Source organism: Anabrus simplex, chromosome 1 (genome assembly GCF_040414725.1).
Source record: "Anabrus simplex isolate iqAnaSimp1 chromosome 1, ASM4041472v1, whole genome shotgun sequence".
NCBI lineage: Eukaryota > Metazoa > Arthropoda > Insecta > Orthoptera > Tettigoniidae > Anabrus > Anabrus simplex.
Window position 1 is genome coordinate 493,137,406 of NC_090265.1, and position 23,880 is coordinate 493,161,285.

The 23,880-nt window shown below is 36.5% G+C and overlaps 1 protein-coding gene across 1 annotated transcript in view; it reads right to left on the reverse strand.

Annotated features, from left to right (window-relative positions):
* Nucleotides 1-23,452, reverse strand: part of Wee1 (Wee1 kinase) — a 108,852-nt gene extending 85,400 nt beyond the window's left edge. Inside the window, exons 1-3 of the mRNA XM_067135337.2 lie at nt 22,844-23,452; nt 22,588-22,714; nt 1,469-1,596 (exon numbers count right to left, since the gene is read on the reverse strand). Coding sequence (XP_066991438.2) covers nt 1,469-1,596; nt 22,588-22,714; nt 22,844-23,367 — 779 coding nt within the window. The 5' untranslated portion in view covers nt 23,368-23,452. The remainder of the gene's footprint in view (nt 1-1,468; nt 1,597-22,587; nt 22,715-22,843) is intronic.
* Between the last annotated feature and the right edge of the window lie 428 nt (nt 23,453-23,880).

Here is a 23,880-nt window from a genome sequence, read left to right on the forward strand (position 1 = left end):
GTTTTCTTCTCATAGCTGCTAGCAGACTGTTTTGCAAAAAGGAACATTAGTATGCCACATTAACAGAGTGCCGTGGGGGAAAGGTATGCATTAAGATCAGACCATCCCAATCATAGGCAAGAATCAGCATTGCCTTAACAATGGTAGGGTCTGCCAAACTATTTGTTTTTGTGATGGCCAGTGTTGACGCCACTTGTTCGATTGGCGTTTCAGCTGCGGTTCAAGATTTCGGCCAGGTTTCATCACTGGCAATGATATGTAATAAGATATCCTCTCCTTAACGCTCATAGCACTGCAAATGTGTATGAGCAGCGTAATATCGCACCCATTTGTGGATGTTCGTTAACTCATGCGGAATCCATTTTGACTCAATTTTCAGCATGTTCGTGTGGTCCTTCAGGATGTGAAGCAAGTTGAATGTGCCTACATTCCAATCCATCTCCACTAACGCGAACGAAGTCTGTACATGTTCGTCGCTTACTGGTGGGTGACCAGTTCGAGGCATATCCAACACATGTTTATGTCCTTGTCGGAAGGCTGCAACTCACCTTGGTACCGTTCTGTAAGGTAATGCAGCTGCATGGCACATCTCTCGCAGTCCTTGGCGACACTATCGTGCCATGCAACCTCTAGCACACTGGATTTTTAACCAGCTTCTCTGTTCATGCATATAAAACCTGGCCAGTGTTACCGGATGTGGAGGAGAGAAGGCGAGGTCATGTGTTCTGAGGGAGGGGATGCAGGTCAACAACATTGTGTAAGAATGATAAGAGCGTGGCATAGTCGCACGGATGTGCTGGAGCACGGTTGCTAAAATTTAAAAACCATATGCACGTGAATTAAAACTAAACCACAGGATTTAAAGTCCATTAAAAGTCTCGAAGGACATCTATGAGAAAATAATTGCATAATGGGACATTTATCATACAACCACTGGAACGAATAAAAATGTAGATAAACACAAGTACAAAAGTTCCATAGCTGTTATAATATGAGTTTATGTAAAGCGTAAGTCAAGTTAAATGATAGTAGTAGGACATCCCCTTGATGTTATCTAATGAAGTAATCTGGCATTAGGGGACATCTTGATGAGCTGTTGACAATTACAGATCCAGTGAGTTGTAAAATATCCAGTAAGATGCACACCCCCCCCAAGTCCTTCAAGGGCATGCCGTACTGAATGTTTGTCAATGGCTGAAGATGACCTCTTGGCAGGTTGAAACTAGTACTGATGACTATTAAAATTCAAAAGTCTACCATGACTTTGTACATGTACTGACCATGAGGACCCTATCTTAATCTTGAAGCAGTGTGAATTCTTGTCAACACAGATCAAATATGAAATTTATAATGTGTGCCCCAGTCATAAGACTTATTTATTTCAAAAATGAAAGGAAAAAATTTCTTTCAGGAGCAATGACAATGATATGATACAGTTTTACAAAGCTATTAATGAAATGAAACTTACTCATTGACACTCCCTGCTACTGGCTTGATGCTCTTCTTGATAGCATAAATACAACCATCTAACCTGTTGATGCATTTGTGGACACTACCAAATTCACCAAGCCCAATTAATTCAATCTCATGAAATTCCTGGAAGAAAGAAAAATATTTAGAACAATTTGTTCATTAACGTTACGGAACTTCATTTTTTAATAACGAACAGTCACAGTTCAATATATGTGCACAATCTGAGGATGTATGATGTTAATTATAGTTTTCAAAGGTCAAATCTTATCGATAGCTATTCTTTTCTCTCAAGGAAGTATTAGTTTAAAACCATTCTTCAGAGTTTACTGGTGGAAAACAATTTTAAGACGTACGCTAAAAAGGCTATAAAATTTTGTGAAGTTTTATGTAAATTTTCCAGTCTATTTCAATAAAACAAATAGATCCTATTTAGGTAAAATCAGAAAGGAACAGACAAGTTTCAGTTTTTTCTTGACCGAGTGAGTTGGCCATGGGGTTGGGTTCGAACTCCACTGTCGCAGCCCTGAAGATGGTTTTCCATGGTTTCCTGTTTTCACACCAGGCAAGTCCTGGGGCTGTACCTTAATTTAGGCTAAGGCTGCTTTCTTCCCATTAGCCCTTTCCTATCAATCACATCGTTGCCATAAGACCTATCTGTGTCTGGGCGACATAAAGCAACTTGTTAAAAAAAAATTCTAGATTAACGACTAGTACTTTCAATTTAGGGACAGGTAGGTAAACATATTGAAAGTCTGCATTACGTTAGTTCCTAGACAATTGAGTCAATCTGAAAATAAACTTTCCACTGGTTACAAAAGTCAAATGCAAAATCCGTAACTGAACTGTTACATAGCTGAATTATACAATATTTGACAACAGACTACTATTGCATTGTTGGTGTTATAAACTGTTATAACAGATCACTAACTGAAAGCAACCCAATTAACAATTAAGTAATATCTAAGGAAATCATACAATGCTGTGCAAAACTTAAGGACAAAAGTAACTTTCACATATTGTGTTACTGCCAAATAACATAGCTCTATGAAACTTGAACCATACATAGGAAGAACTGCTACAGTATCGTACGGTCGACAACTGAAAGGAATATGTGATGAGACAAACAAAACTGACACTTTTATAGAGACAATAAAATACAAATAAGTCACTGCGACTCATGGTGGTCCCCTGGACATCACAAAAGGGACATGGTTCTTAAAAAGGGTGTGTAATCACCATGGACAGCGATGCATGCTCTGCAATCTGTCCCCATGCTGGCCACAAGATTAGTTAGAAGTTCTTGTGGTAGGGAGTTCCATTCCTCCACCAGCACGGTTGACAACTGCTGGATGGTAAGTTATGAATTTCATCAGGGTCCGTATTGACAAATGATCACTGTCAAAGGGTAGAGAAGGGTCCACCTATTCAATACCATTAGCTTGTATAGTGTCCTATATAACTGGGACTAGTTTCAAGAGGATCTGAAGAAATTCCCAAAGATGACGTGAGCAGTAAAAATGAAATGGCGTATGGCTTTTGGTGCCGGGAGTACCCGAGGACAAGTTCAGCTCACCAGATGCAGGTCTTTCAATTTGACGCCCGTAGACGACCTGCTTGTCGTGATGAGGATGAAATGATGATGAAGACGACACATATACCCAGTCCCCGTGTCAGCGGAATTAACCAATTATGGTTAAAATGGTTTGTTTTTGATTTTCTCAATTTCATTCAGTGTCGTACAGTTGTTTAAATTTGCCTGACAGCAACATCAAATTCACTATGAAAAAGAAAACGATATAAAGTTATATATCCTAGATTTCACATTAACAAAAATCAACAATAGGATAGATTTGGATATTTTTAGGAAACCCACATAGTCCATCACCACCATCAACAAAAAGTCCAACCACCCAAAAACTCACAAACAAGCAGCTTACAACAGCTATATCAATAGATTATTAAAGATTCCCAAGAGTAATGAAAACAAACTGAAAGAAATTAGAATAATAAAACAAATTGCCATGAAGCAAGTATCAACAAAAAGATATCTACACTAATTCGCAAGTATATAGGGTCACTTGTAATGACTGCAAAATGTTTTACATAGCAAGGACTGGCCGAGCCTTAAATCAAAGATTCCAAGAACATTTCAAGGCAATAAAGTACAACAAATATTCAGCTTTTGCGAAACATATTTATAACAATAATCATAACATTTTAGGGATCAAAAATGACATGAAATTAATTGTTAAAGATAATCATGGATTTGAACTAAATACCCGCGAAAACATTGAAATATTCCTGGCGCAGATAAGGGAACCTGATAAAATTTTAAATGAAACAGATGCAAGCAACATATTGTTCACAACCTTGAGGTGACGTAGTATCATGTACTTCCAGCGTGCCCCGTACTTAAAGCTGAACGTTTGTTTAATACTAGATTATGAGGATAATCCAGCCCTTCCTATGGTAGGCCTATGTCATATATTTTTTACATCATAAAGTTTTATATAATTATGTTTTATGCATGCTCTTACACTTTTTATTCATCTTATTTTACAGTTGATCTCAAGAGGGCTCTATTTTAAAATTCAATGCGACACCTTCATTTAAAATGAAATGTTTTAAAATATTTCAACACTGATGATGTACCTTACAGTCCGAAAAACGGTTCTGAAATAAAATTTAGTGTGCTGATACGACCATATATGAATAATTATTATTTATAAATTTCATTTTCCGTATTGACAGATTCAAAGTATAGATAAGAAAAGTGTTTTTCCACCAATCAAACACAATTTATTTTAAATAGATTAAACTAGTACCGGTTTCGGCTCTTTAACGGCCATCATCAGCTAGTGCATGATTTGTTTCCAGCCATTAGACAATTCACAAGTTGTTATTGTAATAGACATCCGGATGTCTAATGGGGGATGGAAATGTATACAGTAGCATGTAATTAAAATATCAGTAGTCAAGGTAAAAAGTTACAATAAGTTAGAACATGAGTATGTAGGACATATTAAAACATATGGGTCATAATATAAAACACTTAAAAAGTTTTAACACATTAAAATTTTGTAAGTATAGGTAGACACTTGTTAAAAATTTTTAGTTCATGTTACATAGGTTCCGTTCTTCTATCTTCTGTGTAGTTCCTTTGCTTTTATATTATGTTGATTTTAGCTGTGTATGGTAATCTTCGAGAAAGTTCTGAAGCTGGTATGCGTCATATTAATATGGACCCTTGTCATGAAGAAATTTTTTTTTTTATAAATATTGTGTTATATATTCCAACTTGTGATGTACTCTGGTAAGTTTTAATATAGTAAACAGCAGGTCTTGAGTTTGAATTAGAAGTAGTTGGTGGCAACACCTCTCTCGTCTACGTTTGTGGTTGTAGTCTGTAAAGATAAGGTAATATAAGTATACCAGTGGTGTGTGTATGAAGGAATGCCTGGTGTGTGTATGGAAAGAGTACTTACGTTAGTTGTTGTGGAAGTCTTGTGCCGATGTGTTTGAAGGCTTGTTGTGTTCTACTGCGAGTGCGTCTGGGGCTCATATTAGCTGTGGAGGGGGATGTAGGTGGAGGGGAAGAAGGAGTGGCCGTTGGGGAAGTAGGGGTGGGGTCGGGCTTGTGATTCGTTGGTTTGTTGGAGCGTGTGTTTACTATTTTGAGGTAATCATTCTTTAATGCCGGAATGGCTTTATCAAAAATGATGCTGGTTTTTTCAGTAATATCATTAATGTTATGATTGGGGTTAGCGTATTGGTCTAAAGAAATGTAGAAATATTCGGTTAGGTTGAGCAGTGGGCCCTTGGAGTTTATGTTTAGTATCGTCATGTCGTTATTGATGTTTGTGAAACTATGCTTGGATTCTTCTACATGTTGGCCTATTGATGAGAAATGGTTATGTTTTACTGGTTATGTTTTACTATTTAAAATAAATTGTGTATTGATTGGTGGAAAAACACTTTTCTTATCTATACCATATATGAATAATTATAAGTAACACCAGCAGCACTGTTATCAAGATGGCTTTGATATTTTATAATGATTATCATTCATCATTTATTGGCGGGAAACATCCACAGCCTTTAAATTCAGGAACACAAAATTAAAGATATTAACCATCAACGAGGACATTAACTTTAACCAAGAAAACTTAAAACATAACCTAACTCCTAACTTTGTTAATCTGAAAAGCAACAACACGTCAGTTTCCTGTTAGCACGCTGTCAAAATAGCACGGACAACATGATTAAAAAGTGAAATCAAGAGCCTACATGCAAAGAAGGATCAGTTAAATGAAGAAGCCTTTCTCCTTCAGCTACAACTTATGAACACATACAATAAACTGGAATGGACCTGTCTTATAACACACATTCACGAATACATAAGAATTAGACTTGAGAAGAAACAAAAAACATTTCAAAACAAATTAAGTAAACTAAAAAAAAAAAACAGACATGTGTAATAGCTTTGATGATTTAGTTGAACACAAATTTAGTCAACCTGTTGTCCACATTTCAGACACACCTATAACCCAAGATGAAACTAACCTATTAAAACTAAGTCACAAACACAATCTTAAACAAAACCTTAATAATGCCACACTAAAACAGCTAATAACACAGACTGAATCAGCTATCCAAAAAGTCCCTGACAGACACTTAGTAGCAAATGAAAATTAGAAAATAAAAAACAAACCAGTCAAAAAAAAAAAAAAAAGAAAGCAATACACACCAAAAATTAATAACCTAAAATCTAAAATAAAAAATAATAACTTAATTGTAACTAAAGCAGACAAGGGCAACATCACAGTTACCCTAAATAAAGACGACTACATCCTAAAAACAATTGAATTCATAGAAACAAACAACATAAAGGTAATAAAGGACCCCACCAGGAATTTAAACACAAGAATAAAAGAAAAAATTGAAGGACACACAGTTCATATTAAATCTAAATAAACAGGAAACCGTAATGGTATCATATGATGTGACCAACACGTATTCCAACATTCCTATTAAAGAGACCATAAACTTAATAGAAGAAAACTTAAAGAACCAAGATAGACTAAGCCACATAGAAATTAATGAAACGATAAATTTATTAAGTCTAATATTAGACAATAATTACTTCACTTTCAATAGGAAGTACTACCAGCAAAACACAGGTTTACCAATGGGGGGTCCGCTACCAGGTTTCTTGAGAAAACCATTTTGGACATACATCAGAAGGAAACAGAATTATGGGTCCATTACGTTGACGACAAGGTAATATTTTTAAATGGAGATCTCATTACTCCCAAAACACTTCTGGGTTGTGTAAATTTGCTTGACAGCAACATCAAATTCACTATGGAAAAAGAAAACGATAAAAAGTTAAATTTCTTTGACCTCACATTAACAAAGATCAACAACAGGATAGATTTCGATATTTTCAGTAAACCCACACAATCCATCACCACCATCAACAAAAACTCCAACCACCCAGGAACTCATAAACAAGCAGCTTACAACAGCTATATCAATAGATTATTAAAGATTCCCATGAGTGATGAGAACAAACTGAAAGAAATTAGAATAATAAAACAAATTGCCATGAAGCAAATGGCTACTCCACCCAGAAATGAGAGACAAAATTATACATTTGAGAGAGAGAAAAAAAAAAAAAATGAGAGAAGGATATCTCTGAATGTAGTCAATTCGTAACATTTATGCATTTTGGAAATCAAGTTTTAAAATCGCTAATATATTCAAGAAATTTCAACTCAAAATGGCATTTAGAACCGGAAATAAAATATCAGAACCTATATATATAATGCACATGGTATAAACAAAAAAGGTATCTACACTAATTAGGGAGTATACAGGCTCACTTGTAACGACTTCAAAATGTTTTACGTAGGAAGGACTGGCCGAGCCTTAAATCAAAGATATCAAGAACATTTCAAGGCAATAAAGTACAACAGATATTCAGCTTTTGCAGAACACATTTATAACAATAATCATAAATTTTTAGAAATCGAAGAGGACATGAAATTAATTATTAAAGATAATTATGGATTTGAACTAAATACCCGCGAAAACATTGAAATATTCCTGGCGCAGATAAGGGAACCTGATAAAATTTTAAATGAAACAGATGCAAGCAACATATTGTTCACAACCTTGAGGTGACGTAGTATCATGTACTTCCAGCGTGCCCCGTACTTAAAGCTGAACGTTTGTTTAATACTAGATTATGAGGATAATCTAGCCCTTCCTATGGTAGGCCTATATCATATATTTTTTACATCATAAAGTTTTATATAATTATGTTTTATGCATGCTCTTGCACTTTTTATTCATCTTATTTTACAGCTTATCTCAAGAGGGCTCTATATTAACTATTTTAAAATTCAATGTGACACCATCTAAAATATTTAAAATATTTCAACACTGATGATGGACATTAGAGTCAGAAAACCGGTTCTGAAATAAAATTTAGTGTGCTGATACGACTGTATATGATTAATTATTATAGTAAGTAACACTATCAGCACTGTTATCAAGATGGCTTTGATATTTTGTAATGATTATAATTCATCATGTATTATATTCAACCAATTAAAACACATACTAACCTATGCAGCTGGATCGTGGACTACAACAAAACGAGAGGAGAGCAGAATACAGACAGCGGAGATGAAATTCCTAAGAGGCACCACGGGCAAGATCAGAAACGATAGAATTAGAAATGAAGAGATAAGGAAAAGGACAGGAATATTGAAACTACAAGACAGGATAGAAACAACAAAGCTAAGTGGTATGGGCATATGATGAGAATGGGAAAAGAGAGAGTGCCAAAGAAAGCTTTTTCAGAGAAGTTAACAGGAAAGACACCACGAGGAAGACCCCGAAAGAGGTGCAGAGATTCAGTGTGGAAGTGCATAGAGAAGAGGGGAAGAAAAACAGAAAAGAAGAGAAGAGTGGTGGAGAAACAAGCAGCGATGGAGGTCCATAATTCACATCCCGATCCGGGAAGCTGGAAACGGGAAATGAAGATGATGTGTATGATCACCTTTCCAATATGTCTAGATTATCCTCCATTGTAAGTTTAGTTATAGTTGCACGCACGCATTTAGCTGTAAGTCTTAACCCTTATGTAAAATGAGTCCTCCTTGCTTGATCACCAAGGAAATTACTACTTTTGTACTTAACAGATATCGCATTCTGTACGATGTCTTAGAGATCAATCAATCTGTTATGGCTGCTTAAGTGTTTTCTATGCCTGACTTGACGTGTAGTTCGTCCCCATTAGACAGATGGCTTCTCATGTAACGGAAGATTGACAAAGTATTTCTTTCTAACTTATCTTTGATTCGTGTCATCTCTGGTCGGGGGACAATAATGGCCTTTAAAGGAAAGATGAGATGTTGGTTTACGAGATGGGTTTCATCCCGTATAAATCCCCCCCCCCCCCCACGGCACTATAGGCTATGAAGGGCCTTGGCCTACCAAGCAACCGCTGCTCAGCCCGAAGGCCTGCAGATTACGAGGTGAAGTGTGGTCAGCACGACGAATCCTCTCGGCCGTCATTCTTGGCTTTCTAGGCCGGGGCCGCTATCTCACCGTCAGATAGCACCTCAATTCTAATCACGTAGGCTGAGTGGGCTTCGAACCAGCCCTCAGGTCCAGGTAAAAGTCCCTGACCTGACCAGGAATCAAACCCGGGACCTCCAGGTAAGAGGCAGGCATGCTACCCTTACACCACGGGGCCGGCTTCATCCCGTATATATGGTTCTACAAAAAGATTCAAATCTTATCTTGTATGGCTCTCTATATTTAGAGTCAATGAATATGACTACTTAGTATCAATGAATGTGACTTCTCCAATCTCAAGGTATTTATCCTACTTATCCTTTCTTGGCTTGCCATAGTTATGCTAGTTTGTTTTCTGAGAGATCCCTGTTTTGTGCATTATTCTTTTATAATTTTGCTGCAGACTTATTTTACTGTCCTCCTTTTCTCTTCATGTCTGCTTGTTATGTAATCGTTCCTACATAGAGCAAAAGGTAGCACTGATCCGATTATTCATGTGTGTGATGAGGTTGTTTGTGGTTTTTGATTGGAGACCTTTTATTTCTCTACATCTTCGACGTTTGGCTCAAGCTTATATTCTGTTTTATAATGCTGATACTGTACGATTCATGTTCACCTTGGTGTGCGATATTAATACGTGTCATGCGGCGTATAAGTTATTATATGCTTACAATATTCTGATTTTTTATTCCACCTTTTCAATACAAATGGTTTTATGTTGTTAGATCATAATGCTACAACACTGTTTTATAGGGACATGTTTCGCTTGAATTTCAAGCATCCTCAGCCTATATAATCATCTCAAGGTAAAGACCTGTCATATTTGATTTTCTTTGAAATTTGTGCTTAATTATAATTCTAAAATTAAATAATAAAATATATAAACATAGGAATTTATAAACACATTACAAGATTAACAATATAAATGATTATACTAAAACTGGAAATAACTGTTATTTCTAAAGATATTTATGTCCAAAACACAGCATCTTCAAATGTTCAAAATTTGGCTAAAATTGATTTCTCAAAGTTCTAGTTTATTAAAAACCAATTGTAATTTGACCTATTTTAAAATCTGAGTCGTAATTATTGTTAAAACTTATTGGTGTCTGAAGATTAAAATCTTAGATATGTTGGAATTCAGCTTCAGGTTTTAATTTTGAGGCTTGCTACTGTAAATTATTAAATAGTATAAGTTATTTACGTTATATGTTTTGACTGGGTGAGCCAGGCCTCTTTGGGGTGACCCAGGTATCTGACCTGCGCTCTCAGGTCAAGCTCATGAGTCGTCAACTGATTTATGTCATGCTGTTACGATACTTGCTGTAACGTGTCTTGATATTATGTCTTTTTTATTCACTCTGCTTCGCATGTTTGGTCTCTGTGTGGGTGTGGAATGGTTATCAGACCTGTGTTACTTTTCAGTATCTTATGAATTCTTGCCCTTGTTATTATTCTTACTTTATCTCATTGTTTCCAGCTTCTTCAGCCGATTAATATGTTTATTTTGGGATTTTGCTCTCATTTAACTTACTTTATTGACTCATGTTTATTTGTTTCCATAACTGACAACTTCTTTCTTACCTCCTTGTGTTCCATATTTGTTTTCTTTTCTGCCAGCCTTGGTTCACTGACGTCTTGTTGGGAGCCATGTTCTTTTTTTTTTTTTTTTTAAAGCCTTGACTTTGTCTGGGGAGCCATGATAATTTTATTGTGTGAAAGCTGTCTCTTTCACCTCATGATTCCAAATGGTCCTTAAGAAAGAAATACTTTGGATCGCGTTTAATTGCCACTGTCTGGTAATAATAAAAATAATTGTATAACAGTTCGTGATACCTCTGTTGCAATGGTGTAAGATTCTACAAGTTTCAGAGTGATAAGTCAAGCGATTTGATTGAGATTGGAGTATCTTTACAAACCACGTATGTGAGTATTTGACTCCCTGTATTCCCCAATTTATTTGTCTTATGCCTGTATTAAAACCTTTTCTCTCTAAGTTTATGTTAATAAACCTCATTCATTTAAATTGACCTCTGCTCTACGTTATTGTCTCTCTGCATTGGGGACATGCCTTTTACACTTTGTTCTCTAGTCTAAGAGGCCCGGATTCAGCTCCTGGCAGTTTTTAGCCAGTTTCGACCGATCCAGAATACGTAGGTGGTATAAAGTTAGGGGGTTTGTTTAGAAGTATTTTAAGGAGGTACATTCATGGAAACTGGGTGGACAAGGGAGTGATGACAGTATAGGAAGCATGAAGTCAAGTACGTATGACAAAACTGTTAAACTTTAGAGGCATTGTAAAGAAAGGGATAGAATTAAGTAATGCGATAGATACACACATATATACCAGACTAGCAAGATACCCGTGCTTCACAACGGTTTTAAACCGAAAATTATTATTCAAAATTTTACATCATGGAGAGTCCACTGTCAGCTGAGCCTGTAAAATACGCCCTCAGTTCGTAGGTCATATAGTTTTGAGGGAATGATTATTTATTTTCTGATCTAACACTTTGAATGTTTCAAACATTACCTTATTTAACATGTAGGATGTAAAAGCTACCAACCTGCGAAATTTTTATTTAGCACATTGAACAGTAATGGAGAAATGAATACTTTAAGGGGTGAATGTTTTTAAATATTTATTAACATCTAGGATACAGAAGACCACCCTTCATTAAAAAAATTAAGTTTGTGCTGAAACGGTTTTGGAAGAATGGATATTGTGTTTTCGAGAAGCACCATCTAAACCCCTTAGGGGAGAAATATTTTGAAGTATGTGATATTTTACACCTACAGTAGGACATGAAAGAAGATCCTTCTCGTAAAATTACAACTTTATACGTCACACGCTTTTGAAGGGATGAATAATTTCATTTACGGAGCTAACCTCATTTAATACTTTGGGAGTGGAATATTAAAAAATATTTCCTATTTCACACCTAGGATTTAAAATATATACTGCTGTTTGGAATTTTGTCTTCGCACATTAAACAGTTTCAGATGAAGAAATTAATATATTTATTTTCGGATCTTAATCCCCATCTAACTCTCTGAGCGGTTAAATTTGTTTCAAAACCTTCTGTTATTTAACACCTAGGATATCGACATGATAAAGGCTTTTGGCATGTCAAGTGTGCCGTTCCACTGTCCTGATTGCCAAAACGGGGAGTTGGGATGTTCTGATCTGCCGTGAATAAAGTTTAAAAGTTTGTATTTTAAGCATCAGAAAGATACAAGTCAGATGATACCAGCGCAACTCGAATCATAGTGGCCGTGACCAAGATAAAATGTACCATCGGAAATTGTTAGCATCAACAAAAAGAACAAGAGAGGACTGATTTTGAAAAAGACAGGCCAGTAGATCGGCAGAATCAATCTCTAGAAGAAAGAAGTTATTTTGGAGTTAAAATAACAAATTTGTCGATAGAAAACCAAAGACTTATCAGAGACATACTTCTGCGCGTAATATAAGAGTATCTTAATACGTAATACGGAAAAGAGATACGATATATTATAGAATTCATCTTGGATGCTTGAAAGGAGAAGAGCAAGATTTTAATCGGACCTGACTTATGGAAGTAAAGTAAAGGTTTCGTTAGGGAACAGATTTTAAAATACGCAATCATATACGATAAATACTATCGAGTTAGATGAACTTAAGTCGCGTCAGACATAATGGTAATTTGTATAAACTATCACACTGATGTTATATTTGAGAATATAAAACAAGATAGTACAACAAGAAGGCTTTGCATCTAACCAAATGATGTTATTAGCATTGTCTTTGAATCTGTTTTCCTTGGATGCGCAAGAAACTGGTGTAATGGATCTGTAAATTGAGCATGGGGTTGACGACTGAAGGAGTCCAGCCAACATCACCAGCAGTTGAGAGCTCATTTCCCATAAATCCCAGATGACTGAGCCTATAACCAAAGGAGGACCAGTACAGCGGAAGATGTAGCAGAACCAACACCAATCCCAGCAACAGACGAACACAGAATAAGGTAAGTTTTCAAAAATGTTTCCAAATCATTTTATGTTTTCCTTTGTATATGATAGTTGATGTACGTTTTATTTTAGAAAGGAATAGGTCGTTATATCTTTGTGGTATGATTCAATAACATGTATTTTCACGCGAGTGATCCAAAAGTGACATTTAAAGAAAGGTGATAGGTAGTCTTCAGCATGATTTAAATACATCCTAAGATAGGGAAGTGATCATATTTCAGTGAAGTGTTACGTTAGCGATGTTCAGTTAATTTTAATAACCATTGCCAATGAGAAGAATTAATGTTGAAAAGAGGATGTGTTACATATTAATATAGAGTCGTAAGTTACCAAGTTCGTAAAGGTTGATCATTTATTGCCAATTATAAGTCAATACATATTAATATGAATGTATATGGATAAATAAGGTACATATTGGCAGAGATATGAGATAGTTGATCCATGAAATAATAATTTGGTTATAAATGAAGTGAATTGAATTGTCCGTTACATAGAAATAAATAATACTGAGATATGGTGCGGTATAAATATATACAAGAAATATAAGAAAGGAAGTGTGAAATGAAATAATGTTATATGAGGGAAAGAATCGAATTATAATAAATGCAAAGAGATATGAGGAACGATTTTCATATGTGAATGAATAAAGAGTAGTTAAGTAATGCAAATGTGGGTCAATGGTAGATTGAGTAGTAATAATGATGTTTACGTATTAAATAATTCATATTGCATGGCAAATGGCAACTTGGTATTGAACTTATGTATCCTCATAAAATAATTCAACCCCTTTCTTAGTCCTTTCTACAAGCCCCTTAGTGAATTTCTGAAAACAAAAAATACATGTTTCTTATTTTTCAAGGTGATTCCAAATACAAATTTTCATGTCTGTAATATCTTCAGTTTTGGAGATACCAGTATCCTAATCAAAATAATTCAAACCCCTTTTTCAGTAACATATACCCCCACCCCTAAAGCATTTTTCCAAAAACAAAAAACTGTTACTTTATTTTAAAAGGAGATTAAAAATACCAATTTTCACACCTGTAATATAAGTTTTTGAGATAAATTGTAGATATGCACATTTTAAAAATTCACCTCCTTTAAGTGGATTTTCAGAAAACAAATTATGCGTGCTCCTTTACGTTTACAGGAGATTCCAAATTCCAGTTTTCACGTCTGTAACATGTTGTGTTTTTGAGATATAGGCTACTCATTTTAAAAATCCCTTTGTCACTCCTGTTTACCCCTCTTAAGAAGATTTTCCAAAAACATAAAAAATTAGTATTTATTTTTAAAAGAGATTCTAAATACCGATTTTCATGATTGTAACATTCAGTTTTTGAGTACAAGTATCCTCATAAAAGGTATTCAACCCTTTTTTCTCCTTTTTTCGCCCCCTTAAGAGGATTTTCCAAATACCAATTTTCTCGTCTTTAAACTGTTAAGTTTAAAATTCAACCCCCTTTTCTACCCCTTAGCAACGGAATATCCAAAAATACACGTCAGTTGGTTGGAAAGGGACATGAATTCAACATTCCTTTGTTTCTGTGCTTCATTGACTACCAAAAGGCCTTCGATTGTGTTTTGGGGCCGAAGTTGTGGTGTGTTCTAGAGGAAATGGTAATTCCATCTCACCTCATTTCACTTATAAAAGGCTTATACGATAACAACTTGGCCAAAGTCAGAGTTGATGGTGATTTATCATCAAGTTTCAAGGATTTTCGATTGGTGGGAAGAGAATTAATAACCTCCGTTTTGCAGACGACACCACACTTGTAGCCAGCAGTTTACAGGAGCTTGTCGAGATAATGGATCGTGTACAACAGGAAAGTCACAAACTTGGCATGGAAATTAATTGGAACAAGACAAAACTAATGATTGTCAACAAAGGTGCAGAAATTCAGCTGCCACAGCACCTTAACAATCTCCAAAGAGTCTGTCAGTTTCCTTATCTTGGTTCAATAATCGAGCATAAAAGTAGCTGCGAAAAAGAAATCAAACATCGCATCATTCTGGGAGGTACAGCTATGGCAAAATTAAAGATGATCTGACAAGATAGAACATCTATGAATACGAAAAAAAGATTAGTCCATTCGCTTGTGTTCTCGATCTTCCTGTATGGATGCGAAACTTGGACCATAAAAGCTAAAGACAGGAACCGAATCAATGCCTTTGAAATGTGGTGTAGGAGAAGGATGTTGCAAATACCATGGACAGCCAGGCGAACAAATGATTCTGTCATCTGGGAAATTGGAATACAAGAAAGTTTATGCCAAGTTGTGTACCAGAGAATCCTGCAATTCTTTGGTCACATTATGAGAGGAGAGGATGACAACCTGGAAAAATTGTCCAAGGAAAAGCTTCTGGCACAAGGACACGAGGACGGGTCGCAAAAAGATGGGTTGATCAAGTAAGAGAGATCATGAATTTACCATGGAGAATTACTATCCGGAAAACGCAAGTACGTACAGAATGGTATCAGCTTATAAAAGGAACAACAAAGTCCTTGGGTCACGATACTCAGTCATGAGTGGAACGACTGGAGAGAGAGAGAGACTCCCTTAGTGAGCACCTATATTATCATATAAATGTATCCTCAAAATTTCATTTCTTTATGCCAAGTAGTTTTGGCTCGGCGATGATGAATCAGTAAATTCTTTCTTGAATAAAATTACTGTGTCCACCTATTGAATACAATTGTATTTTGTAGTGATTATATTCTACATGAAATATAAACACTAGTTAGGGACATGTTTCGCCCTAGTTTTGGGCATCTTCAGCCTAATACTAATCTTAAGGTCAAGTCTTAAATCTATTGACATTGGTACTTAAAACTAAACTTAAAATTAATATCAAATACTAAATACAATGGTCTTATGCTTATTACATATTTACATAGTTTACAATATGTATATTAACTAAATGCCAGAATTTGTGAACAAAGAAGCACTAAAAGACGTTTGAGATGTCTGCATGAAAGTTTATGCAAATGTGTATGTATTGGCTAGAGATTGATTACAGCGTGAATTGGAGTATCTCCAACTGTTTGACTAGAGACTGATCACAGCGTGAATTGGGGCTTCTCAAACTTTATGGATGAACATTAGGTTGAAGGTTTTTCAAAGGTGGTTATGGTTATTATCATAAGTATATTGTTGCAAAACCGGAACTGTGGTTAAAATCGATCGTGTTGGATTTGAATATTCCTTTAGAAAGAAGCATGGTTGGTCAGTAATGTTTAATATGCTAAAGCATGGATGTTGGAAACATAGTTGGTATTGCTCATCGGAGCTCATCTGATTATCTTTTGAATTTTGTGCCATTCTCGTCGATTAACGTTCCCATTGGTGCATTGTTTAACCTTGGGAATAATTATGAGATCTCTGTAACTGAATAAGAGAAAAAAAGGAATTTAGAATGTGAATGTAGAGCCCAATTAATCACGATTGTAAAGTGAAAGGGTTTGCCGCATGAAAGTGGACGAACTTACTTATCTTGTCGATGTTAGCTGGAACCACCTGTTCCGGTTGCGTATGAACGAATGAATCAGTCAGTCAGTTAGCCAGTCAGGACATGTTATTTTATATATATAGATATTTTTAAAGGAATTGAATCGTGACTGTAAAGCGACATTATGGACGCGGAAATTTAGGTTGCATTCATACTCAGCCTAATAGTTTACATAATTGTATTATGGTTAGGATGTGATATGTTTATCATTATGTGAGATTAGGTTTTAATCTAATTAGTCTACTACAGTTAGGTTATTGGATTTGAGTAAAATTACCTGTCTCTTTTGTTTCAATACCAAATTAGCTTGCTTGCAATACTCAATCTCTTATGATAATGTACAATTACTTAGTATTATACAGTTATTCCTTTCCTGCTTCCACTTATGTGAAGCAGCTGATATGAATTTCCAATTCAAGAGAAAATTGTGAATGCACAGTTACAGATTTCAAACTTAAAATTTGCATCAGGGTCACAATAATTCCAAAATAGCAATATCCTACGCTACCCAAGGCTTCCACAATAAACTATGTATGACAAAACATTTTCATGATCCAGATGTCAACTTTGTTTATAAATTGTGCAAGAAACATTACCACCAATCCAATACCACGCCAAGAGCTGTACCCTAAGAGTGGAATCATCAAAATTTTGCACCTCAGATTAGCTTAGAAAAATTCTTAAATTGTACTTTTTTATTTTTGGCTGCGCTATTAAATTATTTACAACAACGCTCATAAGTTTAACACAAATTGTGATCACAATTAGTATACCATACAAGTAACATTTTCCTTTTGTTACTGAATTCAGATTTCTATTAAATCTACATACATTAAAACTATAGCCTGTGCACCTCAACATTAGCGCCATGGTTCACCATTTGTATCGCAAACATCCATGTGCGGAATGACTACTGTCGTTTCCTTCTCACAGAAGTGATCGGACAGTACGTAAGACTGCCAACCTGTGTACTTAGGAACTAAGATAAGCAATAAAGGACCTTTTTACATGCCTTGCGGACAGTAAGCGCCATGGTCATAGGAAAAAGCATCTCGAAGGAAGTGTACACTGTTTTCATGACAGAAATTGGCCTGAATATGAAAAAACAGGTTACAGCTATTAAATATCCTTTTTTTCCCTTGCCTTGTGAACACTAGGTATGCTCCTATACAGGTTCTAATTACATCTGCTTTTATTCTGCGGGAGCTGGTAATGGAATGTACCTCCCATCATTGCTGGGAATGACATCGCATCCCATTTTACATTAGCCAATAGCACTGCTAGTAGGTACTTAAGCAATGGAGAATGCTGTATGCTCCTCTTTATTAAGTTATAAAAGTAAATGTGGGGGCCGCCTGGCGAGTTCCTGGACGTCGCAATGAACACATCTCTCCTCTGAAAGGAATTCCACATAAGATTTGCATAATTCCTACTTCCTTATAATGTTATAGAGCTTGTAGAGCATGGTGTATACTTTTATCCTAGATACTGTACACTGAGAATGGATGAATACTGCGATTACCTCCATTGTGTTCAAAAGAATACTGCCCGTAGAAAATATGTATTGTAACATGTGCATAGCATGCGTCAAGAGATAACTGCAACATTATTTTCTTAAATGTAGTAGAAGGCTTGTCCTTGTTCAATGAGTTCATGAGGAGAGAGGCTTTAATCAGCCAATAAATATGTTGAGAGTTTTCATTCTTCATTTTAATAGAAAATGCAGTGAATAGGAAATTTGGTGGTCCAAGTAAAAAAATAGAGAAAGAATAACATCTAGTAATGACTACATAAATCACATAAATTGCACTAAATATCAATATTCTCCCAAGAAATGTTCATCAGCCGGGTGGGGGATTCAACGTTAAAAACGAATGACAAAACTTCAATTTATTCCCCTCAGGGTATAAACAATATCAGACAGGTAAATATTAACTGTAAAATCGAACCTTTTGTTTTTGTTTTGTCCAACCCTTGTTCCGTTTCCCTACAGGGTCGGGTATGAGGTGAGATGAATCTGTCGTGGCGGGTTTTTATGACCGGATGCCCTTCCTGACGTCAACCTCATCAGAGGAGTTAATGAGATGAAATGAATGACGTGATATATAATAGTAGGGAGAGGGTGAAACCCGGTGCCGGCACATAGCCTACTCCTGTCGAATAGCACCAAGGGGTCTGCTCAAGGCTTAACGTCCCCATCCGATGGACAAATCGCCATCAACAGCATCATATGCCCTAACTCCATATGAGCATTGCGGAGAGGTTTGGAATTTAATTCACGCTTTTGGCACGCAATCTAGTGATTAGAAATTGTATACCACCTGCCGGCCAACATTCTGATGGAGAACATTTTTTTGGCCAATGGGACTCGAACCGGCTAACCTCAGTGTCGGACTGTTTAGACTTCAGCGCCTTAACAATCATGGCCACCAGGCGGGCTAACTGCAAAATCTAACTATTTAGTGTCATTATCATGAACAAGACACAACAGTATTTTAAACTTCTAGTGTTCAACTGCTTATTCATTATCACGTAACACTGGGGCATACCATTCGGTTGCTGTGGAGTACCATACGGGATTGCGACCTCATATGGAATCGGATGGCTGTATGAGATTCCACGCTAATCCAGACACCGCTCGCGCTTCACACTAAAATTATAGTGAAGCTAGTGAAGGCTGATGTAACTGATGCAATTATGCTGATAATAATGATTTATCATTTAAATAAACAGTATTACAATATTTACATTCTAATTTGGAAAGCGAAATTACTCAAATATATACAGTATTAATATTATGTAACTGGCACATATCTAGGTTACTTTAGCCAGATGGTGTAAATATGAGGTAAACAACTGACTGGGAATCTGCCACCTGGATAACCACCCTAAATGCAGATCACTGATTGATTGATTGACTGATTGATTGATTGGAAAATGGCAGGGCGGTGCACCCATTAAAAATGTCCTAGTGAGAACACTGAAATTTGTTTCAAAGGTGATACAATTTTTAAAAATTGAACTGCTCTTATCGTAGCCACCAAAAATGGTAGCGAGAGCTGAAGTACGGCTTGCCTTAAATATATTGCAAAGGGGCTAGCTCAAATCACCAGAAATTATTGTAGATCATTAGATTCAGCATGAGGCCAAAGTTCAGTTAGACTTACCATTTTCCAACGCACACATCTAGGGGCAATTGCAGTCATTTGTTTCTCTCGCTCGCGTCTCGCGATGGTCGTGATCGTGCGGTGGACAGAGCTGCCAACTGTTCATACAAAGAACTAGTCCTAGTGCAGTCTGGATTGGTCTGGATAGTGAATTGGTCTGGATTTGTTAGGTAGGTAGGTTAGTGACAGAGCCATTGGTGTGGATTGGTTAGACCATTGGTCTGGATCAAGCAAAGGGGGTCCGCAAAGCGGCCCTAGGCCTCTAGTATCCCGCGTGACACCTCCATTGGTCTGGATTGGTTAGGGTAGGTTAATGACAAAGCCATTCTGGATCAAGCAAAAGGGGTCTGGGGATGTAAGCGCCCAGGTTAGAAGCCGCCCTTAGGCCTCTAGTACACCGCGTGAGACCATACTGGTTCTACTTTTGAATTGGTCTGTATTGGTTAGGGTAGGTTAGAGACAAAGACATTGGTCTGGATCAAGCAAACGGGGTCTGGAGGTTAGAAGCCGCGAAGCGGACCTAGGCCTCTAGTATCCCACGTGATACCTTCATTGGACTTGTGTATTTATTGTGCAGTTGTGTATTCCTTGTGCGCGGGTTGGTAACGGAATTAATTTTACTTCGTTGCTGGGAGTGACGATCATATCCCATTGTGTCTCACCCAATGGAAATGCTGGTACGTAGTGAGGTGATGGACTATGGCACGTGATAAATTGTATTAGGTTATAAAAGCATAATTATTTCTGGGGGACGGTAGGTGGGTTCTTGGCTGTCGTAGTGATCACATCTCTCCTCTACAAGGTATTCCAGTTAAGATTTCTAACATATTCCATCTTTATCATGCTATAAAAGTGTGGTAATTGTCAAAAAATAATTGCTGTGGGTTAGATTATGACAAGGATTATGACCAGCACAGTAACTTAGCTGATGGCATGGCAACTGCTGTTTCTTGCATATGTGCCAGAGATTCAAATTCTGGCCAATGCATCTGGGATTTATGAAATGAAAAGTCACATCTCTGCAATTTCAATTCCATGTAAAACTGGAGAACCTGTGGCTGTCATCACAATATCCACCATCGTATAAACTACAAAATTCTGCCCAGCTGGACAGCAACAATTCAAATCCCACTATGTCTCAGGTTCGAATTTTCACTCGAGAAATTGTGTGGCATATTTAAAAAAAAATTTAAAAATTTAAAAAAAAACAGGTTTCAACCCTGGAAAAACTCAAACTGAGCTAGGGTGGCTCTAGTAAATCTAGAAATAGCCTAACTGTAATAAGTTTAAGAAATACTATTAGGTTACAACACTCCAGAAACTGTTGGTAAGACCAACAGACTATCTACAAGAGGGGTTTTAAAAGCCAACAGCATGAAATTCATTTCACTAGTGTCAACAAAAGCAAATATTTGCTGTTATTCTGGTCTTGATGTATACAACTGTGTCATGCAATTTAGGGAAGAAAATAAAACATGACAAACAATTTGCACATTATCTGTCTCTCATTCATGAGTATCATTACATAAAATTTGAACATTTTGAGTAGGCCTACATAGCTGAATCCATGAAGCAGAAGTTCTTTGGCTATCTGTGATGATACAAAAGTAGAGTGAAAAGTTCCTACTTCGGTATTCTTCCATGCTAAGATGGTGACAATATCTCAAAACTGCTTCTAGGTCACAATCCTACCAATACCTCAACCCTGGTATCTGATTTCTTCTAATCAATTCTGAGACAAATCAATCTTTCCTAGTTTCCCTACCACATAGACAACTTCAACTACAACAACTGGCCAACATGTAATTTATCACTCTGCATCATGATATATATATTACTTGAAAATGCTTGTTTAGGAGAGGAGGTGTGTTCATTGATGATCTAGAATCCCACCATCCCGCCCCCAGAAGAAACGTACTTTCATAACAAAACACAGAAAACTTTTGCCATCATGCATAACCCTCTGCTGAAAACTTGCTACTATTGGATGCACTTCAGGAAGCTCCCATAATGCAATGCAGGCAGATGAACTAGCCAACTCTCCCACACTAATAGATCCTAACAAGGGAGTTAGAAACTTAAATATGCGAGCCAATGGCTGAAACGAAACACAGCCCTCCGAGAGGCTTCTTGCTAAACACTGCTGATATGTTAGACCAAATTTTTTGCCACTACCCAGGATGAGCGCAAACCAATAAAGATGAACATCTGTACGTATAAAGTGTGACAGTTAGTAGTAAAAAAAAGATGCTCCTATTGGCATTGTCCTCAACTAAATGGCAACATTCTGCATTGACCATCCATCTCTACTGTCTGGCCCCTTTGTTCTAAGACTGTACCGTGGACTAAATCCGACCATCAGTAGATCGATATCAAGAGTTAGTTGGAAAGCCAGACTGCATTACATGGAAGAATACGTGAAAACCATTCTGTGCTGGAAGTGTAGAAATTCAGTTTGTGCAGCATAAGTTTTATGGCATCATAAGGGATCTGAAATGTTATAAATCTTATGTGGAATACCTTACAGAGGAGAGATATGTTCACTGCAACAGCCAGGGACCCACCCACCACCCCCCAGAAGTAGATTTACTTTCATCCACTTATATAATTCTGTCATGGATATCACTTCCAGGTTTACTCCTTTAAAAATGGAATGAGGAATGAATTAACTATAAAAAATACATATGTTAAACTTATCAGGAAAATAATTAGACTAAAATACAATTTTAACAAAATGTCCCATCTAAAAGAAAACTAGGAGGTCTACACTATCATCAATGACTGATTAGTGCTAATTATTCAATCCATTGATATTTTCTCTATTAATGAAACTTACTTGATAATATCTACTAATGTTGGAATCATGAAGAGCTAATTTCTTTGTTGGCTGTTCCACTTCTGCATCTGAATCATCAGAATTAACTGTTGCACCACTTTCAGATTGGTCCATAAGAGTGGGTGATCTAGATAATAAAATAATAGAATTAGCTCACGACATAATTTAAACAAAACACCAATAATGAATAAATACTACTGTTTAGGAGGACAATGTCATACAAATAGTCTTGTACAAGTCACAAACAAATACTCACTCATGAAGACTTCGTTTGGACCTAGTCCTCTTCTTTGAAGTAAGTAACCTACCATTAGGAGTAAAGGGGTTAAGATTCGCTGTTGGTTTCTCGGCCACCAAGTAACTACTAACAATGGCAGAAGGTTTTTCACCTATGTGACTAAATCTAGACCGTGGAGGTGCAGGAGTATGAGGAACCAAACTCTTTTTCAGTATTGTTTCTGGAGTAGCTGGCGAATCGAAAAGTCGAAGGGCCCTAACTCGCTTATAAGGAGGAGAATTTGTCACTGCTGTCATTTGCACATCGTTGATGTTTCCGACACATGTCTCGTCCGTATTACTAGTTTCCACACCTTCATCGGACTCCGGAGTAAATTCCAACTTACGAGGCACAATAGTATAACTATAGTCCACTGATGTATCAAAACAACCACCAACATCACAACCAGAACTAGCTGTATGATCGCTGGTATTCAATTCATCGTCTGTATCCGATTCAGTTTTAAAAGGAAACTCCATCTTGAAGATTTCATGAAGGTTCATACACTAAAAACACACATACAACTGCCATTTAAATGCAAAAACTAAAACAATTTTCCCCAAAAAACACAACGCTTTCATAAACTACGCTAACATCACAAAAGGCGCTGATTTCTTACAAGCATTCACACTGTCCACCAATAAGAGTCAGCCTTGAGTAATAGCCAATAACATTCAAGCGAACAGAGAGTACCAACGATAGAGAATAACAACATGCTGCGACGTTGTTTCTCAATAATGACCTTCATTCGTAAGTTATATATATACTTGGTTTTCATGGATACGAATATCAACACTATTATATTCAAATAAATGAATACCTAGAACATACAATAAAGATGGTTGCAAAACCCGGAGGTAGTGTATTCCGACGGCCTTAACTGTCAAATATCCCTTCCCAATAAAGAACATGAAAACTCATTTTCAGAAACTATATTCCTCGTGCGCACTAACCTATATTATTATTATTATTATTATTACTATTATTATTATTATTACTAAAACGTTTGCATTCCT